The sequence below is a fragment of the Hyperolius riggenbachi genome, chromosome 4 (assembly GCF_040937935.1).
Source record: "Hyperolius riggenbachi isolate aHypRig1 chromosome 4, aHypRig1.pri, whole genome shotgun sequence".
Taxonomy (NCBI): Eukaryota; Metazoa; Chordata; class Amphibia; order Anura; family Hyperoliidae; genus Hyperolius; species Hyperolius riggenbachi.
In genome coordinates, this window is record NC_090649.1 from 284,069,157 (window position 1) to 284,085,206 (window position 16,050).

The following is a 16,050-nucleotide window of genomic DNA, read 5'->3' on the forward strand; positions in this document are numbered from 1 at the left end:
TCCTGCAGCCACGTTTCCATGAAGCAGATGACTGGGGTATTCTTGCCAAGCTTCCTCTTGTTAGTGAGAAGGCAAAGTTCGTCCAACTTACTAGGGAGGAAGGAAGGAATGGGTGAGCGCAGACCCCTTTTCCTCAACCTCACAATGGCCCCCACACGGCAACCTCTACCCCGCTGACCTGAACCAGAGTCAGAGCTAGCAATTTTTTTGGGATGTGACTCCAGACGGAGTTGTAAAGGAGACCACCGTCAGGGAGGGAAGAGCTGCATCCTGGTGTAAGCTGTGCAGGGCATGAGGAGTGGTGAAAGGGGGGGGGGGGTAATGGGCAGCCATACTGAAGGGGGGGAAACAACCTCCAGTGATGCACAGTATAGCATCAGCGTGGGCTCAGACAGAGGGCAGCAGGCAAGCAATGGTCACCCTCACAGAGGCAAGGTGACAGAGAGGGCAGTAGGCAGGCAATGGTCACCCTACGCAAGGAAAAGAGAAGGGAAGCAGCAGAGTACCTTTGGAGGTCCTGAGGGGAGAGCAGCCAGCAGCACAACAAGCAGATTCCAGAAGTCCCCTTACTGTGAAGAAAGGAGCCAGCAGTGGGCTACCCAGGGTTGCTACAATCCTGGCGGGGTCTCCCCGTGGCATAGGTACCCCATTGTGTGTTGTCTGGATGAGGGCACTTTAACCCAGTCAGGTGATGGTTGGAGAGCAGCCCTTTAAGCCCCTGATGCGGCAGCGAAGACCAATCAAATCCCTGGTGCAGAGGTTGGCCCCTCCTTGGAGCAGATGGAGAGGGCAATGTAGGCCTGGCCCCTACTACCCCTTCCCCCAAAATAAAACATTTGTTGTATTTTTTGATGTTTTATTTATTTTTACACAAAGTGACAGCCTTTAAGTCACCTTAGGTGCATTGTAATATGTATTATTTGCAAATAAGGGCTATAATTATTGATAGAGTATGAACAAAACAAGAAAAAATACACCTTTATTTCCCCCAAATACTGTCACCATACATTATTAGAGACACAAGTTAAATGTAACCTGGACAAATTGGTAAATAAACTGAGTTTTATCTACAGCAGCACCTTTTATTTTTAAACTAATGGATGAGAAATAATGTTTCCTTATTCCCTTTCAAATGCATAGGAAATAAAATCATTCTTTAAAAAAAAAAAAAAACACCCAAAGAAAGCCTAGTTTGTTCTGCAAAAAAAAAAAAAATATATATATTCCTTTAGGATAAGCAGCAATAACATTATTGGTGAATGAAATGTAGCTTACTCTAGTTTTTAGGAAAGCAGTTACATTACAAGTCAAGGGTAGTAAAGAGTTATTTTGTGTAACCAGATTTTTTTTTTTTTAAATTGCTTTTTGTGTTCCTATTTGGAAGATTTTACCTCACGATTGTCACTATGGTACTTCACAGTAGAAAAGTCTAGCTATAGGGGCCCACTCCAACACAGCAGCATGTTTTGGGTTTTTTTTCTAAGTAAAGTACAGGAACCACATTGTGTGAACCAGATACTTTAAAGCTTATATGGCTACCTTTACATCCTTGTAATTTCAAACCAGTCAAAATAGTAATGTCCATTCTTAGCTCTAGGGATGATGAGATACAAATAATTCTGACTTGACCCATGATTATGCATAATTTGCATAGAAAATTTGAATAACCCTGCAGAGCAGTACCAGTTTTGATTTGATGACTACCCCTTAACCATGTGTGGTTGCTCAGCCAACTTTGACATGTCCAGTTGCATTTTCAATCAATCAGACCTTGAAGATCTATCATGAGTTATAAAATGTATCATTGCATCAGAAAATTTCAGGCAGATTTGATCATTTTATAGAACAACCTCTTGTCATATTAAGTCAAATCAGCTGGTGGGGTAAGTGGGGAGAACAATGCTCTCGGCCAATGAGATCACTGGATAAACAGTTGAGAGGGGTTGTGGTGCCATAGACACACTGAATATAATAGTAAAATTACACCTAGATACAGCTATTTCAATAAAAAGACCTACACAATTTAAAATTAAACTCCTTACCTCCCACACTCTCCCCTAAATACACACACAAACAAAAAACCACCACATACCGGTAGTTACTTTAGGGACTGAACTTAAAATAGTTAGAATAAAATAATTCTTAGCAAAAAGTACCACCCAACGAAAGCACAACTGGTGGCAAAAAAAAACAAAAACTATAGATAATTTCAGTGTGATAAGTACTGATTAAGTTATTGGCAGATTAATGGAATGCTCTGGTTTTTAAGGGGAAAAAAAACAATGTGAAGTGGTTAAGCCTAGTACACATCTAATTTTGATTGGCCAATTTTACCATTTCAATGTACCGGTAGTATGAGAGCTTATCTGCGTAAAGTGTTAGTATTCAAAATCTGTTGGCCCTCATACTACATGGAGGTAGTAAATTTGGTCAGTCATAGGCCTATCAAAAGTGTATGTGTGTACAGGGCTTGACTCGCTGCATGCGGGCATTCAATTAACACAGTGAATCCAGCATTCCATTCCTCATTGTAAAACAGAAAATGTATGTACCAGAAAATGTATGTACCATTTGTCTGCAAATTTCACACCTAATCAGGCTTGTGATCTGTTGCTAATTAAAGAGAATCTGTATTGTTAAAATCGCACAAAAGTAAACATACCAGTGCGTTAGGGGACATCTCCTATTCCCCTCTGTCACAATTTCGCCACTCCCCGCCACATTAAAAGTGGTTAAAAACAGCTTTAAAAAGTTTATAAACAAACAAAATGGCCACCAAAACAGGAAGTAGGTTGATGTACAGTATGTCCACACATAGAAAATACATCCATACACAAGCAGGCTGTATACAGCCTTCCTTTTAAATCTCAAGAGATCATTTGTGTGTTTCTTTCCCCCCTGAGGGGGGAGTGCATAGCAGAACCACAACACTGAAGAACTTGGCAGCCTTCCAGACACAGGCTGACAAGTCTGACAAGGGAAAGATACATTGATTTATTACAGAGACTGTGATAGTACAAAGTGCTGCAGTAAGCCAGAACACATTAGAATAGCTTTTGGAACTTGTAGGATGATAAAAAACAGGATGCAATTTTTGTTACGGAGTCTCTTTAAAGGACCACTATTGCAAAAAACTGTAAAATTTAAATGCATTTGTATAAACTGTCAATTTCTACCAGAATAGAATGGGTTATCAATTACTTTTCTCATTTGTTGCTTACAGTTTGCCTTAAAAATGTGACAGATCTGACAGGTTTTTGATTAGTGCAACTTCTCAGATTAGTGATTAGTGAAAATTCTCAGTACTGTATTTCCAGTGCTCTTTACAAAAGCCTGTATGGAATGATCTATTACAGGTGCCCACACTTTTTCGGCTTGTGAGCCACTTAAAAAAATTAGTAAGTCGAAATGATCTACCCATGTACAATTTTAGGAGCACATTTTGGAAACTGTAGTGGGGTTGGAATCTACCATGAAGTCTTTTGCGATCTACCAAAAGGTGGCCATACATGGTACAATTTTTTCATCCAATCTTACCATTTCTATGTAGTATAAGGGTAAATTAAGTGAATATATGGAAAGGATAATTTAGGCAGTTCCCTTATACTACATAGAATTGGTAAGATTGGATGAAAAAATTGTACCATGTATGGCCACCATAATGGGCATCCCTGATCTACTGTATACCAAAATGTTGGCCAGCCTCCCTATGAACTTACACACTATTTTGGCAGTTGGACTGCACAACCACCATTTAGTAAGGGCATTTGAAAACCAAACAAAAAAAAAAAAACAAAAACAAAAAATGAAAAAACAGGATCCCCATGAAGAGATTGACCAGTCCGAAAAGCCTGCCAGATTTTTGTAACCTATTGTAAGTGACAGGCTGGGTTCATACTGCCATCTTTCCTATTTTTATAGAGGATCAATGGATATTGATAACACAAATCTGATTGAATGACATCTGAGGAAAATGTGGTACTGATGCACCTTTAGACATCATACTTCCATGTGCTACAGATCAAATAGAAAGAATGACCACTACAACGCTCACTAGTGAATTTAGTGGATTTATTTAATTTAGTGGTGCCTGTAACACATAACCAGTGGAACAGTGCATTCCAGATTTAATTTTAAAAAAATACATTAGGAAACCTAAATCATGGAAGGTACATGTATCAGAAGGTCCAGCCGGATGGTTTTGGTGACTGGAGAAAAAAAAAAAAATAATCTGACCCATGCTTCTATGACCCCCACACAAAGTTTTCTGCTTTGTATGGATTTTCCAAACCACCTGCTAAAGCAAATATTGAGTATTATTAAGTGCTACAAGCTTTTATTTTTTTGCTTTTGGCTGTAAAAAGGAAGTCACCAATGTCTCTAGTAAAATGGCAATGATGCCAGGGATTTGTCACGTGTATGCATTTTATTTTAAATGCAGGTATATGGATGAAAAGCATGGTTAATAAAATATAGGCTCCAAAATCTGACTCGCCAGTTTCCCTTGTAGGAACCAAAATGAACATAGGCCTGAGCCAAGTTCTGGTCCAGCTCACCAGAATTCAAACCACAATTACTTACTATAATTCACAACTTGATTTAAAGTACAGTAACCTTGAATCAGGGAAATGCTATTACTTGGATCACATGGTGGGCTAGATTACCTGTACCTTAATGTGCTGCTCATTGTTGTCTGGGTCTCCCCAGTTTCCCACCCTCTAAGCTCCACAGTCGCCGCCCAGAAGTGCTTTTGAGCAGTGCAAAGCAATTTTGCACAGCACAGGGGTGAGTTCCAGCCTGCTCCTGCTCAGTGAAAAAACGCTTGCACTTCAATGTGCTTGCACAATTAAGAACTGCTCCTGCACCGTTCTCTATCGCACTTTCTAAAAACAGTATTTGACTGAAAGATCCGGTTGAAGATGAAGTAGGAGTGGCAGCACATTAAAGCAAAAATAAACTTATGAGATGACTTGTATGTGTAGTACAGCTAAAATGTAGAACATTTGTAAGGGGAAAAAAAAAAAAAAAAAAGTCTTGTTTTCCAGTACAGGAAGAGTTAAACTTCAGTTATGTAAAAGGGCTCTGAGCTATTAAAACCCCTGGCTCCAACACAGTACTGTTTTCTGAAGCACTTAATCAAAAGGAACAGTGAGACATTTAGATAAGGTTTTACTGCAGGGAAGTTCAAAGGGTCATTATTACTGCTTTGTTTTATAGTTTAAAATACAGTGTGTGGTTTGTAATTTGCAAATATGACAGAATGATTTAATGTTTAAAAAAAAACAAACAAAAAAAACCCAATATATATGAAAATAAAAATGAGACTTTTCTTTGCTACTAATTTTATATTAATTATCCCTACTACACATACAATTCATCACAAGTTTTTCACTTTAGTATCACATTAAGCAACAGGTAATCTTAGCCCACAATTTTTCCGGCAGTAAAAACGGGGGAGCAGGCTTGAATATGAAGCAGTCCTCATGCCCACCTCTCCCCCAGTTCTCTGTCCCCCTCCCATCTCTCGCAAATGCCCCCGCAGCTACTTCCTGATCAGCCATTAGCGTGACCGCTCTGCGCATGGCATCACGACTACGCTGTGCTCATTCGAAGAGCACTCCCGACCGCACGATCAAGGACAGGTGCAGCTGGGCCAGCACCTGCACACCAATGCCCAACCCGGCCGACCAGGAAGTAGCTGCAGGGAGCATTTGCGAGAGATAGGAGTGGGATGGAGGAAAATATGGGGGGTAGGAGAAGCGGTGGGCATGTGGACTGCTTCATATACATACCTGCTCCCCCCCTTTTTAAACAACAAGCTTCAGCTCTGGTATCCTTTAAAGAAAACCTGAACTGAAAACAAAAAGTCAAAATAAACATACACAAGTCATACTTAGCTCCTGTGTAGTCTACTCCTCAATCTATTTTTCCTCTCCTGTGTCCTGTTTGTCCACTGTGATCAATGGAATTCTCCTTCTTCCATTTTGAAAATGGCCATTACCCCATAACAGCTTCCTGGTCAGCACACTGTTAAACTGTAACATCGCCCACTTGAGCTATAGGGAAACTTGGACACATCAGTTCTCCTCTCAGCTGTAACTGACAGCAACTGATATATTTCAGTTCTGACAAAATGTTGTCAGAACTGGAAGGGATTATTGTCAGAAGAAAATGGTGAGCTTCTGAGAGGAACTGATGGCAAGGTAACTATGTAATGTTCATTTGAAGTTACCTCGTGTTTATTTTAAATGATTTTACTCAGTACAGGTTAAAGCTAATGGGATCCCATGTGTAAATAAAAAAAGTCAGATACTCACCTAAGGAGAGGGAAGGCTCAGTCCTAATGAGCCTTACCTCTCCTGGTGTCCTCCGTGCTGCGCTGGCTCCCCCGTTTACATCCCCCGCTGAGGGACTTCAGAAGTCTTCGGGAGCAGGGTCCTCCTGAAGACAGGTGGCTCCACACAGCGTATGCGCGTCATAGAGGGCGCTTGCGCATGCGCAGTGTAGACCGGCCAGTCTTCGGGAGCACTCAGGCTCCCAAAGCATTTTCGAAGCCTCCCTTCGGCCGGGAAACAGCGGTATTTGACAGATACGGTTGAATACCGCTACAGGGAAGCCAGGACAATAGCAGGGACCAGGAGAGGAGAGGGAAAGCTCTATGGGACCCAGAGCCTCCCTCTCCTTAGGTGAGTATCTGACTTTATTTAAAAACTGGTTCCCATTCACTTTAAGCAGTCAGATAAATCAGTAGCTTTCTAAGTCAAACTACCTTGTGCAAAGTTTAAGGAACCGTAGTCTCCTGATCATTCCAGATCTCTACAGGGTTAAATTACACAAAGTCAAATTTTCAGCTCATGTTTAATGGTTTGTCATGGGATGTTCTGCTTTCCTGTGGGAATAGGGAAATGATGAAGCAGAGATGTTCCACAAGTCTGTCACAGCAGCTGCTTCCGATACTTAGAAGAACTTGGTACCGTTTCTATTCCTGCACTGCCTTACCACATTTACATCACCGGCAGACACCAGCTCCTGTACAGTCAGCTTTAATGATAATTATAGTAAACAAAAAATACACAGTATAAAAAGGCTTAAAACGTACATGTGACTGCACAAACATGTCACAGACAGGAAGGAAATTATATATATATATTTATAAATAGCAATTTCGCTACTATGTACATTTTCCAAAGCTTTCTTAAGCAATATATAGTGCAGTTGCATATAGGAGGAACAAAAACCTATATCACAGAACTTTATACATAACTAACTTAAAGTGGAATAAAGAGATTGTTTATCAACGGAGTTACTGTATGTATTGGTGCTCAATTCTAAGCCAATGCCACTTCACATTTGAAGTAAACCTGTCAATGTTTTAAGCATGTATTTTTCAAAAAAATTATATGAGGCCTGCAAGTGAGCACAGGTATCTTCCAAAGCGTCCTCTCTGTGGTCCAGGTCTATTCAGATGTCCTGACTACTGTACTTCTGACTTTCACTATCTCAAGCATGTCCCCAATATTGGTCACCTATCCAGTAAAGAACCTCTGGTGGGACAAGGAAGAGCAGGACAATTGCTCAAGGCATTGTTCAGACTCAATTTGCATATTTACTCCCATGCCCCCTGCACAACATAAAGCCTTGTACAAGTGCTAGACGGTACAGGGCTGCCTCTCCCAAGAATCTTGTGTGTACAGCAGCCCCTGATGCGTTGGCAAGCGATCAACCTGCCTGATTGTCTTTGCCAAAGACTATACTGCATAGCAACAGAATGCAAATCTACCCTGTAAGACAGCAACATGTGTGCAGAACTGTCTTGAACCGGCACCTGAGGGATCGAGTTCCGATACCTGCAGCCCACAATCCTCATGCACATGTCTGAGGCTTAAATAGTGCATGGTTTGCCATGTTTAATGAGGTCTCAATGCAATTAGTTTACACAGCTGCTATGAAAGTGTACACTAGTCTTCTCTTGTGTGGTAGAATTCATTGGCCTCAATTCACAGAGCTTTATCAAACACTTTATCAAACGTTTGATAATTTTCCTCATGGGCAAAATCTAATTTTGAATTCACTAAGGTGTTATAGATTAATTTATCATTTAATCGATAAAACATTCGATAAATCTATAACACCTTAGTGAATTCAAAATTAGATTTTACCCATGAGGTAAATTATCAAACGTTTGATAAAGCTCCGTGAATTGAGGCCATAATGTGGTCATTGCCAACTGAATCTGGGAGATGAAAGCACACTCTGCTCTCTCCACAAATATATAGTTTTATACACAGGTAAGAGAAAAACTAATTTAAAAAAAAAATGCAACAAAAACACATTCCTATGGCCTGCTCATTCAAAAGCTTTGGAGGGGGCAATTAAAGTTAGAGACCATTACACAAAATATTGCATACAGCAATTGATGGAAAATAATTATGTAGGCTGTAATACATACCACTCATAATACCATATGAATGTTCTTTAAATGGAACAAGTCAGAAATGCCCTGTATATTTACCTCTTGAATATGCATTGTCCCCAAATTTAACAACTTTCTTAGAAGGGTAGGAATTTGAGAATTGCCCCAACAGAAGCTACTTAATGACAGAGGAGGGTTTGGGAAAATAAAGATACAGTACCCGAATACTGACACAAACGCGATAAACTTAAAACAATGACAGGTCCACTTTTAACAGTCTAAAGCACAGGAATCAAGCTGGTCTTCAGACATCACACAGTGAACATTCTGTGGATTTTAGTTTTTAACTTCAAAACGACTACTTCCTAAACCATCAAGAGTTGTGTGTTCTACTGAATATCCACAAAAACTGCATTATTTGTGAGGTCTAAGCACCAGTTTGAAAACCCTTGCTATAAATAACAGTTCTCAAGAGAACAAATATCCATTAGCACTTGTCCCATTACACACTTTTACACAGACCAATGAAGACCCCACTTCTGTCACAGTGCAAACAGCAAATATTACTGTGTTGTAAGGTCTCTGTACTCGGTTACAATGATTGTTGTCTGAAAAGGTCACTCTTGATCAGTTCATAAGGCTTTTTTAAAAATGTTCACAATTGTTTTAGGCTCCCCAAGTTGGAAGAGTGTAGGGGCTTGAAGACCAGATATCAGCAGAATGCATAACAGGTCACACAGTCAGACAGAAGTTACAGTAGCTGTAAGCACCCAACTTATTCTAGGGGAGGGTTTGCTAACTGCATCTCGACAAGTAGTCTGCATAAGTGCGCACATCGGGTCTGACATAAAATTACAGCCCATGCCTGTTATAGTAGCAGTCCTAATAGCAAACCTGCTCTTGTGTGTGCGCACAGGATCTTTTTACTGCATGGAAGGGAGTGAAAGTCTGGTACTTAAAATTATTTAAATACAAGGAGACATTTACTGCATGACTCAGAACACGCAAAGCAACTTAAAATGATTGTGCTGATCCAGGTTGGCACGAATATACAACAAAAACAGAATGATGAGCTAAATATGTATTAGAGGATGTCCTTCTGTTGCTTGCTTTAAATGTACCTTGTCTAGCACGTCCAGTTGTGCTGTAATATGATACTACAACAGTCGCTTTCTTAACAGTGTCCAACACAAGCTAACCATTATCTTTAAAAAATACATGCTTTGGTGTTTATATGAAAATAAAATAGAATCAGAAAAGAAACATGCAATATGAATAGTTATGGCTTCAAGTGGATAAATGACAGATTTTGCACATGTAAAATTGCTCAGACAACCCCTGAGGAAACCGCATTGAAGTCACTAATACCCTTCCCCCATGTGAGACTACAGTCTGTCTCGTCCACTAGAGTGAAAGTCGGTCTCTTCCTCTGTTGACGCCAACAACTAATCCCTACGATAGGGACTCTGAAGAATATGCTAGCTTGGAAGCCGCATCTCCTGAAAGAGATTCACTTGTTGCCTCCAGGTCCCCGTTTTCATGTCCATCAACATGAGGTTTTTGGTCAAACACTAGAAGAAAACAAATGAGAAAAAAAACTCAAGACAAATCCTGCAAGACAACTGTGGTCTCCATCTTATTACATAAAGCACTCAAACTTTTTTTTTCTTGGAAATCCCATCCAACAAATTTGGCTACCTTGATTGAACCTGCTGAAATGTGTGCAACAGCGTATGGTCAAGAGAACTAGCCAGTAGGCAAGGCAAGATAACAAAATCTAAAGTAAATCAGTGTTTACTCCAAACCACCTAATCTGTTAGCAAAGGTGAAAATATCAGCACCTAGATGAGTCTTCATGTATCCTCACATGTTCTTTGTGTGCGCTAAGATTTGGGGCTAATTGGCACAAACACAGACTATGGTTAATGGCCATGCTTTCGCTCTAACTTCTTTCATAGTAAAAGGTGGCCATGCATCAGGTGACTTGGCAGCAGATGAAAACCTGTGTGTCGCAAAGTGCATGCCCGACAGACAATGCAACCAATTTCGGTGCAGAAATTGGTCGCATAGTCAATTACGCATGCTGCAAGATGTTGGGCCAACTTGCTTGATCGGGTGCACAGCAGTAACAGTGTGCAATTTTAGGAAGACTGGCGAACGCGACGAATCCCCAGACACTGTACCCCCCCAAAACCCATGTTACAAATTACCTGTGCGTGGCCTCCATTTGTTCTCCGCTGCTCCGGCCGCATTCCGCTTCACATACACGCGCGCCCCACGTGGTTTCCTAGTAAGAGCGTGCGTCAGAAGGTCAGGTGTCAAACACGCAGCCACGTTACTAGGCAACCACGTGGCACACATGCATGAAGAATAGAGCGTGTCCTGATCCAGCGGGGACAAGCGGAGGTCGTGGACAGGTAATGTATAACATGCACAGGGGACCGGGGGGGGGGGTAATTAGAGCCTGAGCCCACTAACGCAGTTGTGTCTGCTTTTCAGCATCTGTAACATTGATGTGTTGCTGAAAAGTGGACACAACTGCGCACAACTGCGTTAGTGGGCTCAGGCCCTTACAGAGGACCAGAGGTGGGGTTCTAACAACGAAATCCGCATACAGAGGCTGGGTCTGCCTATAGAGCCCAGCCTCTGTTGCTATCCAGATTCCCTCCAAGTTCCCCCTGCGCTCTGAGAGACCCCATAAATCACAGCCACTCTATGCGGGCTGTGTTTACCTCCTCCTGTCAGTCTCGGCGCTCCTCCGCCTCCTGCATCACTCCGGTCCCCGCCCGCGTCCCATCCCTCCAATCAGTGGGGAGGGAAGGGATGTGGGCGGGGACTGGAGCGATGCAGGAGGCGGGGGAGCGGTGAGACTGACAGGAGGAGGTAAACCGCCCGCTCTGACACGCTGTGTGTGTGATTTATGGGGTCTCGCAGAGCGCAGGGGGGGCTTAGGGGGAATCTGGATAGCAACAGAGGCTGGGCTCTATAAGCAGACCCAGCCTCTGTATGGGGATTTTGTTAGAACCCCACCTCGGGTTCTCTTTAACATTAGGGGGAAAGCATCAGGGCAGCAAGACTGTCGGACGTGGCATCACAAGGCCAATTCCGGACTGATTTCAGCATGAAACTGATCAGGAATCGGCCTGCGGTGTATGGACAGCTGACAGATCTCTCATCAGATTTGATTAAGAGAGATTAATCTCTTTGTCAAATCTGACCATCATCACTAGATGTATGGCTAGTTTAAAGCCTCTTTCAGGCAGGTGAAGGTGGTGAATTCACCACCTGTCAACTGCTCTTGTACACTAGCTGTGCGCTTATAAGCGCTCTGTACTGGCAGTGGATAGTTAGCCCACCATGGGGTCACATCTCAGCACGGCCATGCTCAGACGCAGCATACTGCATTTTTCTGCAGCAAAGTAACACCACCACGTGTCCAGGGCTGATATGCGTGATGTTACAACTACAACGTTGTCATTTGGCTGCATTTAAATTGCACCGGAATAGTGGTCGTGGCCGGCAGATGGGATGCTTAACAGCTCCACAAGTGTGCAGGTTCAGGTGTCCATCTAAAATATGCCTCAGAGTTACCTCTCCATGTGTTCAGAGCCTTGCTAACCACCAGAATAAACATTTCTCAAGACTCATTGTTTAATGATAATGTGAACAAGGCTAGGGCTACACAGGCCATTGTGGACAACAAAGCGAATTCCAAGTATGAACAGGGCCATACTACTTATAGGTGGAACTACGCAAGGTCAATTTATATATAAGCAAGCTGTTCAACAATATAAAAAAAGTAAATCACTCGAGCATTATTTAGAAAGATTTTACAAGTTTCACCCTTTTATGAACAGGACAGTGCATTTCAATTACCTCTAAGTGGTTTAGCATCTCCACTTCCATCTTTATTGGATGCTGCAGGGCTCGTTCCACCTTCCTCCAACTCATCAAGGTACAACCGATACCGGTGTCCACTTTCATCTTCATATTCCACATTTTCATCATCTGAGTCTATCTCTGGAGCAACGTACACCACTTCAAACTCAATTTCTCCTCTCTGAAAAATCAAGTTACACAAGAAGAGATGTTAAAGTTCATACTTCCTTAAAAACAGACAAAGTAACAGGCATCAGTCATGCAGAGCTGGCTGCAGACTATAAATGAAAGAGTTACGTTTCAATCAATCACCAAACAGTGTGTGTAGCATCCATGTGTTATATGTATTACTTTAAAAAAAAAAAAAAGGTTTTCTGCTTCTCCATACAGTGTGCAACTCACCAGTTCTTTTTCTTTAAATTTGCCCCACAGAAAAATACACTTATTAATTCAAATGTATCCCGCGCCTGTTCATGCGACGGGACGTACTACCATGGTGTGGGGGGAGCATAACCAGCCTCTCACCCAGCCTACTTTGATCATCCCTAACAGGCGCTCTCTGGCTGCGCTCGGGGATTCAGCATGACTGCCTGTCATGTTGACAGGCGACAATCGCTGTTCTTCAGGAAGCCTGTAGAGGGGACCTTCAGTGTCCCATCTCTACAGGCATTGCTGCGGGCAGCTGCCAAGTCTCTAAGACTCGTGCATGTGCTCTGTGGCTGGCGCTGTGTGCTAACTATTGTCAGTTTATGTAATGTAACAAAGGAAAATACATTTTGTTTTATACTTCAGGCTTTTCAGGCTGTCCATACATAGCGACATACATAGAGACTGGGCAGCTGGCCACGGCAATGCCTGTAGTGATGGGACACTGAAGGCCCTTTCTACGGGCTTCTGAAGAACCGCAGTGACGTCACCTGTCAACATGACAAGGCTGGTAAATTGCACACTATATGTGTCAAACAAAAACATCTCTGCTTGACACAACATCGTTCGTGACACTTGTGACACTGGTCCTTTAAAGTATACCTGACCTGAGACAAAGCTACCCAAGGTTAACACATTAAGATCAGATCACAAATGCGGATGGCCATGCGTGCGGAACGCAACGCTTACGAACGCACGCCATCCGCGTTTGTGTGCGTTGCGTGGCTGATCCCATCACTGAAAAGTGAATGGGACAGCCAGACGTTTTGACAAAATCTGCGTGCAGCATGCGTTCCCGGACCACGCAGGTCCAGAACGCATGTAGTGTGAACATCAGACAGTGCACTCTATGCACTGTCTGATGTCGTGCGTGTCGGCCTCCTGCACGCGTTTCCAAAACGCGGCTGGAAACGCGTGCAGTCTGAACGGGACTTAACACAGGGGCATATTCGTGCTGGATCTATATAGCTGAGAGTGGTCCATTTCACGTCTTCCCTCACCTCCCTCAACTTTTGGCTTAAAGGAAGCCTGAGGCGAGAGGAATATGGAGGCTCAGTCATTTCCTTTTAAACAATGCAGCTTGCCCAGCTGTCCTACTGATCCTCTGCCTCTTAATACATTTAGCCATAGACCCTGAACCAGCATGCAAGTTCAAGTGCTCTGGTTGAAGTGTGACTGGATTAGCTGCATGCTTGTGTCAGGCGTATGATTTAGACACTACTGACACCAAAAACATCAGCAGGACTGATATTTGAACTGACTGAAAATAGTCCTTTGCAAATATAATCTCTATTCACTAAGGAAACAGCTCTCTAAAAGGTCCATACCCACCATGCGATTTTCCCGATGATTTTTCCAACGAACAATGGTTTTTTGAGCAACAAGCTTCCGCAATCCGCAGTTTCCGCAAGCTCGCGACTTGGCGCACAATCATATTTAGCAACGCGTGGCGATGACGACCATCACAGCAGATCAGATATTTAAAGGACCTCTGTCGCAAAAGTCTTAAAATTTTAAATACATGCAAACATATACAAATAAGAAGTAACTTTCTTCCAGAGTAAAATGAGCCATAAATTACTTCTCTCCTATGTTGCGGTCACTTACAGTAGGTAGTAGAAATCTGACATTACCGACAGATTTTGGACTAGCCCATCTTCAAATGGGATGGGGGGGTCCTCAGAGTTTTATTTTTAAAAGCACTTCGTGAATGGCAGTTGCTCCATCCAACGGCCAAAATAGTGTGCAGCGAGGGAGACTGGCCAGCATCTTTGTACAAATCTCTTTTCAGGGAATGTCTTTATAAAGAATAAAGGCCATGCTGAGAATCCCCTATGGAGAGATGGACTAGCCCAAAATCTGTCGGTAATGTCAGATTTATACTACTTACTGTAAGTGATAGAGAAAGATAATTTGTGGCTCATTTTACTCTGGAAGAAATTAACTTTTTATTTGTATGCGTTTTAAATTAAGATTTTCACGACAGTTCCTCTAAGTACCGCGATCGCTTGGCTTGCGGCTTGTGCCCGTCGTTTGCCGTCGCGTGTACCCGCCAGCCAGAAGATGAATTGTGGGAAGCTCATCGCCAGGGGGACGCTGGATCCATCTTCCTCCGTCGGGTTGTGAGTATTTAGCTTAAAAACTTTTCCATTTTGTTACATAAGTAATTAGCCGCAAAGAGTACAAGCCCTGGTGACTCAAATTAAACACTTTAACTTTTGCAGATGACTGACGCACAGAAATAAGAGGTCTTTTTTTCAAAGAAATAAAATTTCACATAAAGGACAATTGAAGTGAGAAGAATATGGAGACTGCCATATTTATTTCTTTTTAAACAATACCAGTTGCGTGGCAGCCACGGTTGTCTATTTGTCTGCAGTATTGTCTGAACAACACCAGAAACAAGCATGCAGCTAATCTTGTCAGATCTGAAAATAATGTCAGAAACACCTGATCTGCTGCATGCTTGTTCAGGGTCTATGGTTAAAAGCATTAGAGGCAGAGGATCTGCAGGACAACCAGGCAACTGGTATTGCTTAAAAGGAAATAATTATGGCAGCCTCCATATCCCTCGTTACGGTTGTCCTTTAATCATTTTTTACTAATCAGACTTTACTATATGCTACTTTCTCTATTCAACACTAGCCCGAATTTAACATAGGACCCTCATCAAAAGTCTGGTGAATGCCCAGCAGTTCATACTACACCTGAGTTTGTCTCCAAGGTCCTGACCTATAGCACAGTAATCTGTGACAGAATGAGGTAGGGTGGGTGGATGGGTTAGCAGTTACAACAAAGATCAACAAACCTTCCTTTTTCGTCATCCAGAATACATATCTTGTGCTTGTGTCAGGAATGTGCTCTAACTGGTAATGGTACGTTTACCATACTACTCTAATTCTATAAGCTTCATTTCCTAGTGACACATGAAGCAGTTGTCAGGCCATAAAGTTACCTTTTACACTTTCATGTAAAGGAATATACCAGGCCACTTCCCATCAGAATGCTTCCCCTACAGATAAAGGGGTACTGCGTGTTTATGTTCTATATCTAGAAGAACAATCCATAATCACTTGTCAAATAGCGTGAAAGAAGAGTTATACACTTTTTGGGGGAGAGAGGGACATCCTTTTTGTTTACAATGATTTGTCAAAATATGCATTTAAGTTATATCAGTTAATGAATGGTATTAACGGATACACATTTCAGACTGATATGCAACAAGCTAAACATAAACCGTATAGGAGTATGTAATCATATGTAATTATTATTATTCATATATAGCGCTAACATCTATCGCTGCCCTGTACAGAGTATATTGTCTTGTCACT

At 42.1% G+C, this 16,050-nt stretch overlaps 1 protein-coding gene across 4 annotated transcripts in view; it reads right to left on the reverse strand.

The window, feature by feature from the left end:
* Positions 1–4,057: 4,057 nt before the first annotated feature.
* GOPC (golgi associated PDZ and coiled-coil motif containing) overlaps positions 4,058–16,050 on the reverse strand; it is a 73,086-nt gene continuing 61,093 nt past the window's right edge. For all 4 annotated transcript variants that reach the window (XM_068231355.1, XM_068231354.1, XM_068231357.1 and 1 more), the window contains 2 exons: positions 12,290–12,473; positions 4,058–9,984 (listed from right to left, as the gene is read on the reverse strand). In XM_068231355.1, coding sequence (XP_068087456.1) covers positions 9,866–9,984; positions 12,290–12,473 — 303 coding nt within the window. In that variant the 3' untranslated portion in view covers positions 4,058–9,865. The remainder of the gene's footprint in view (positions 9,985–12,289; positions 12,474–16,050) is intronic.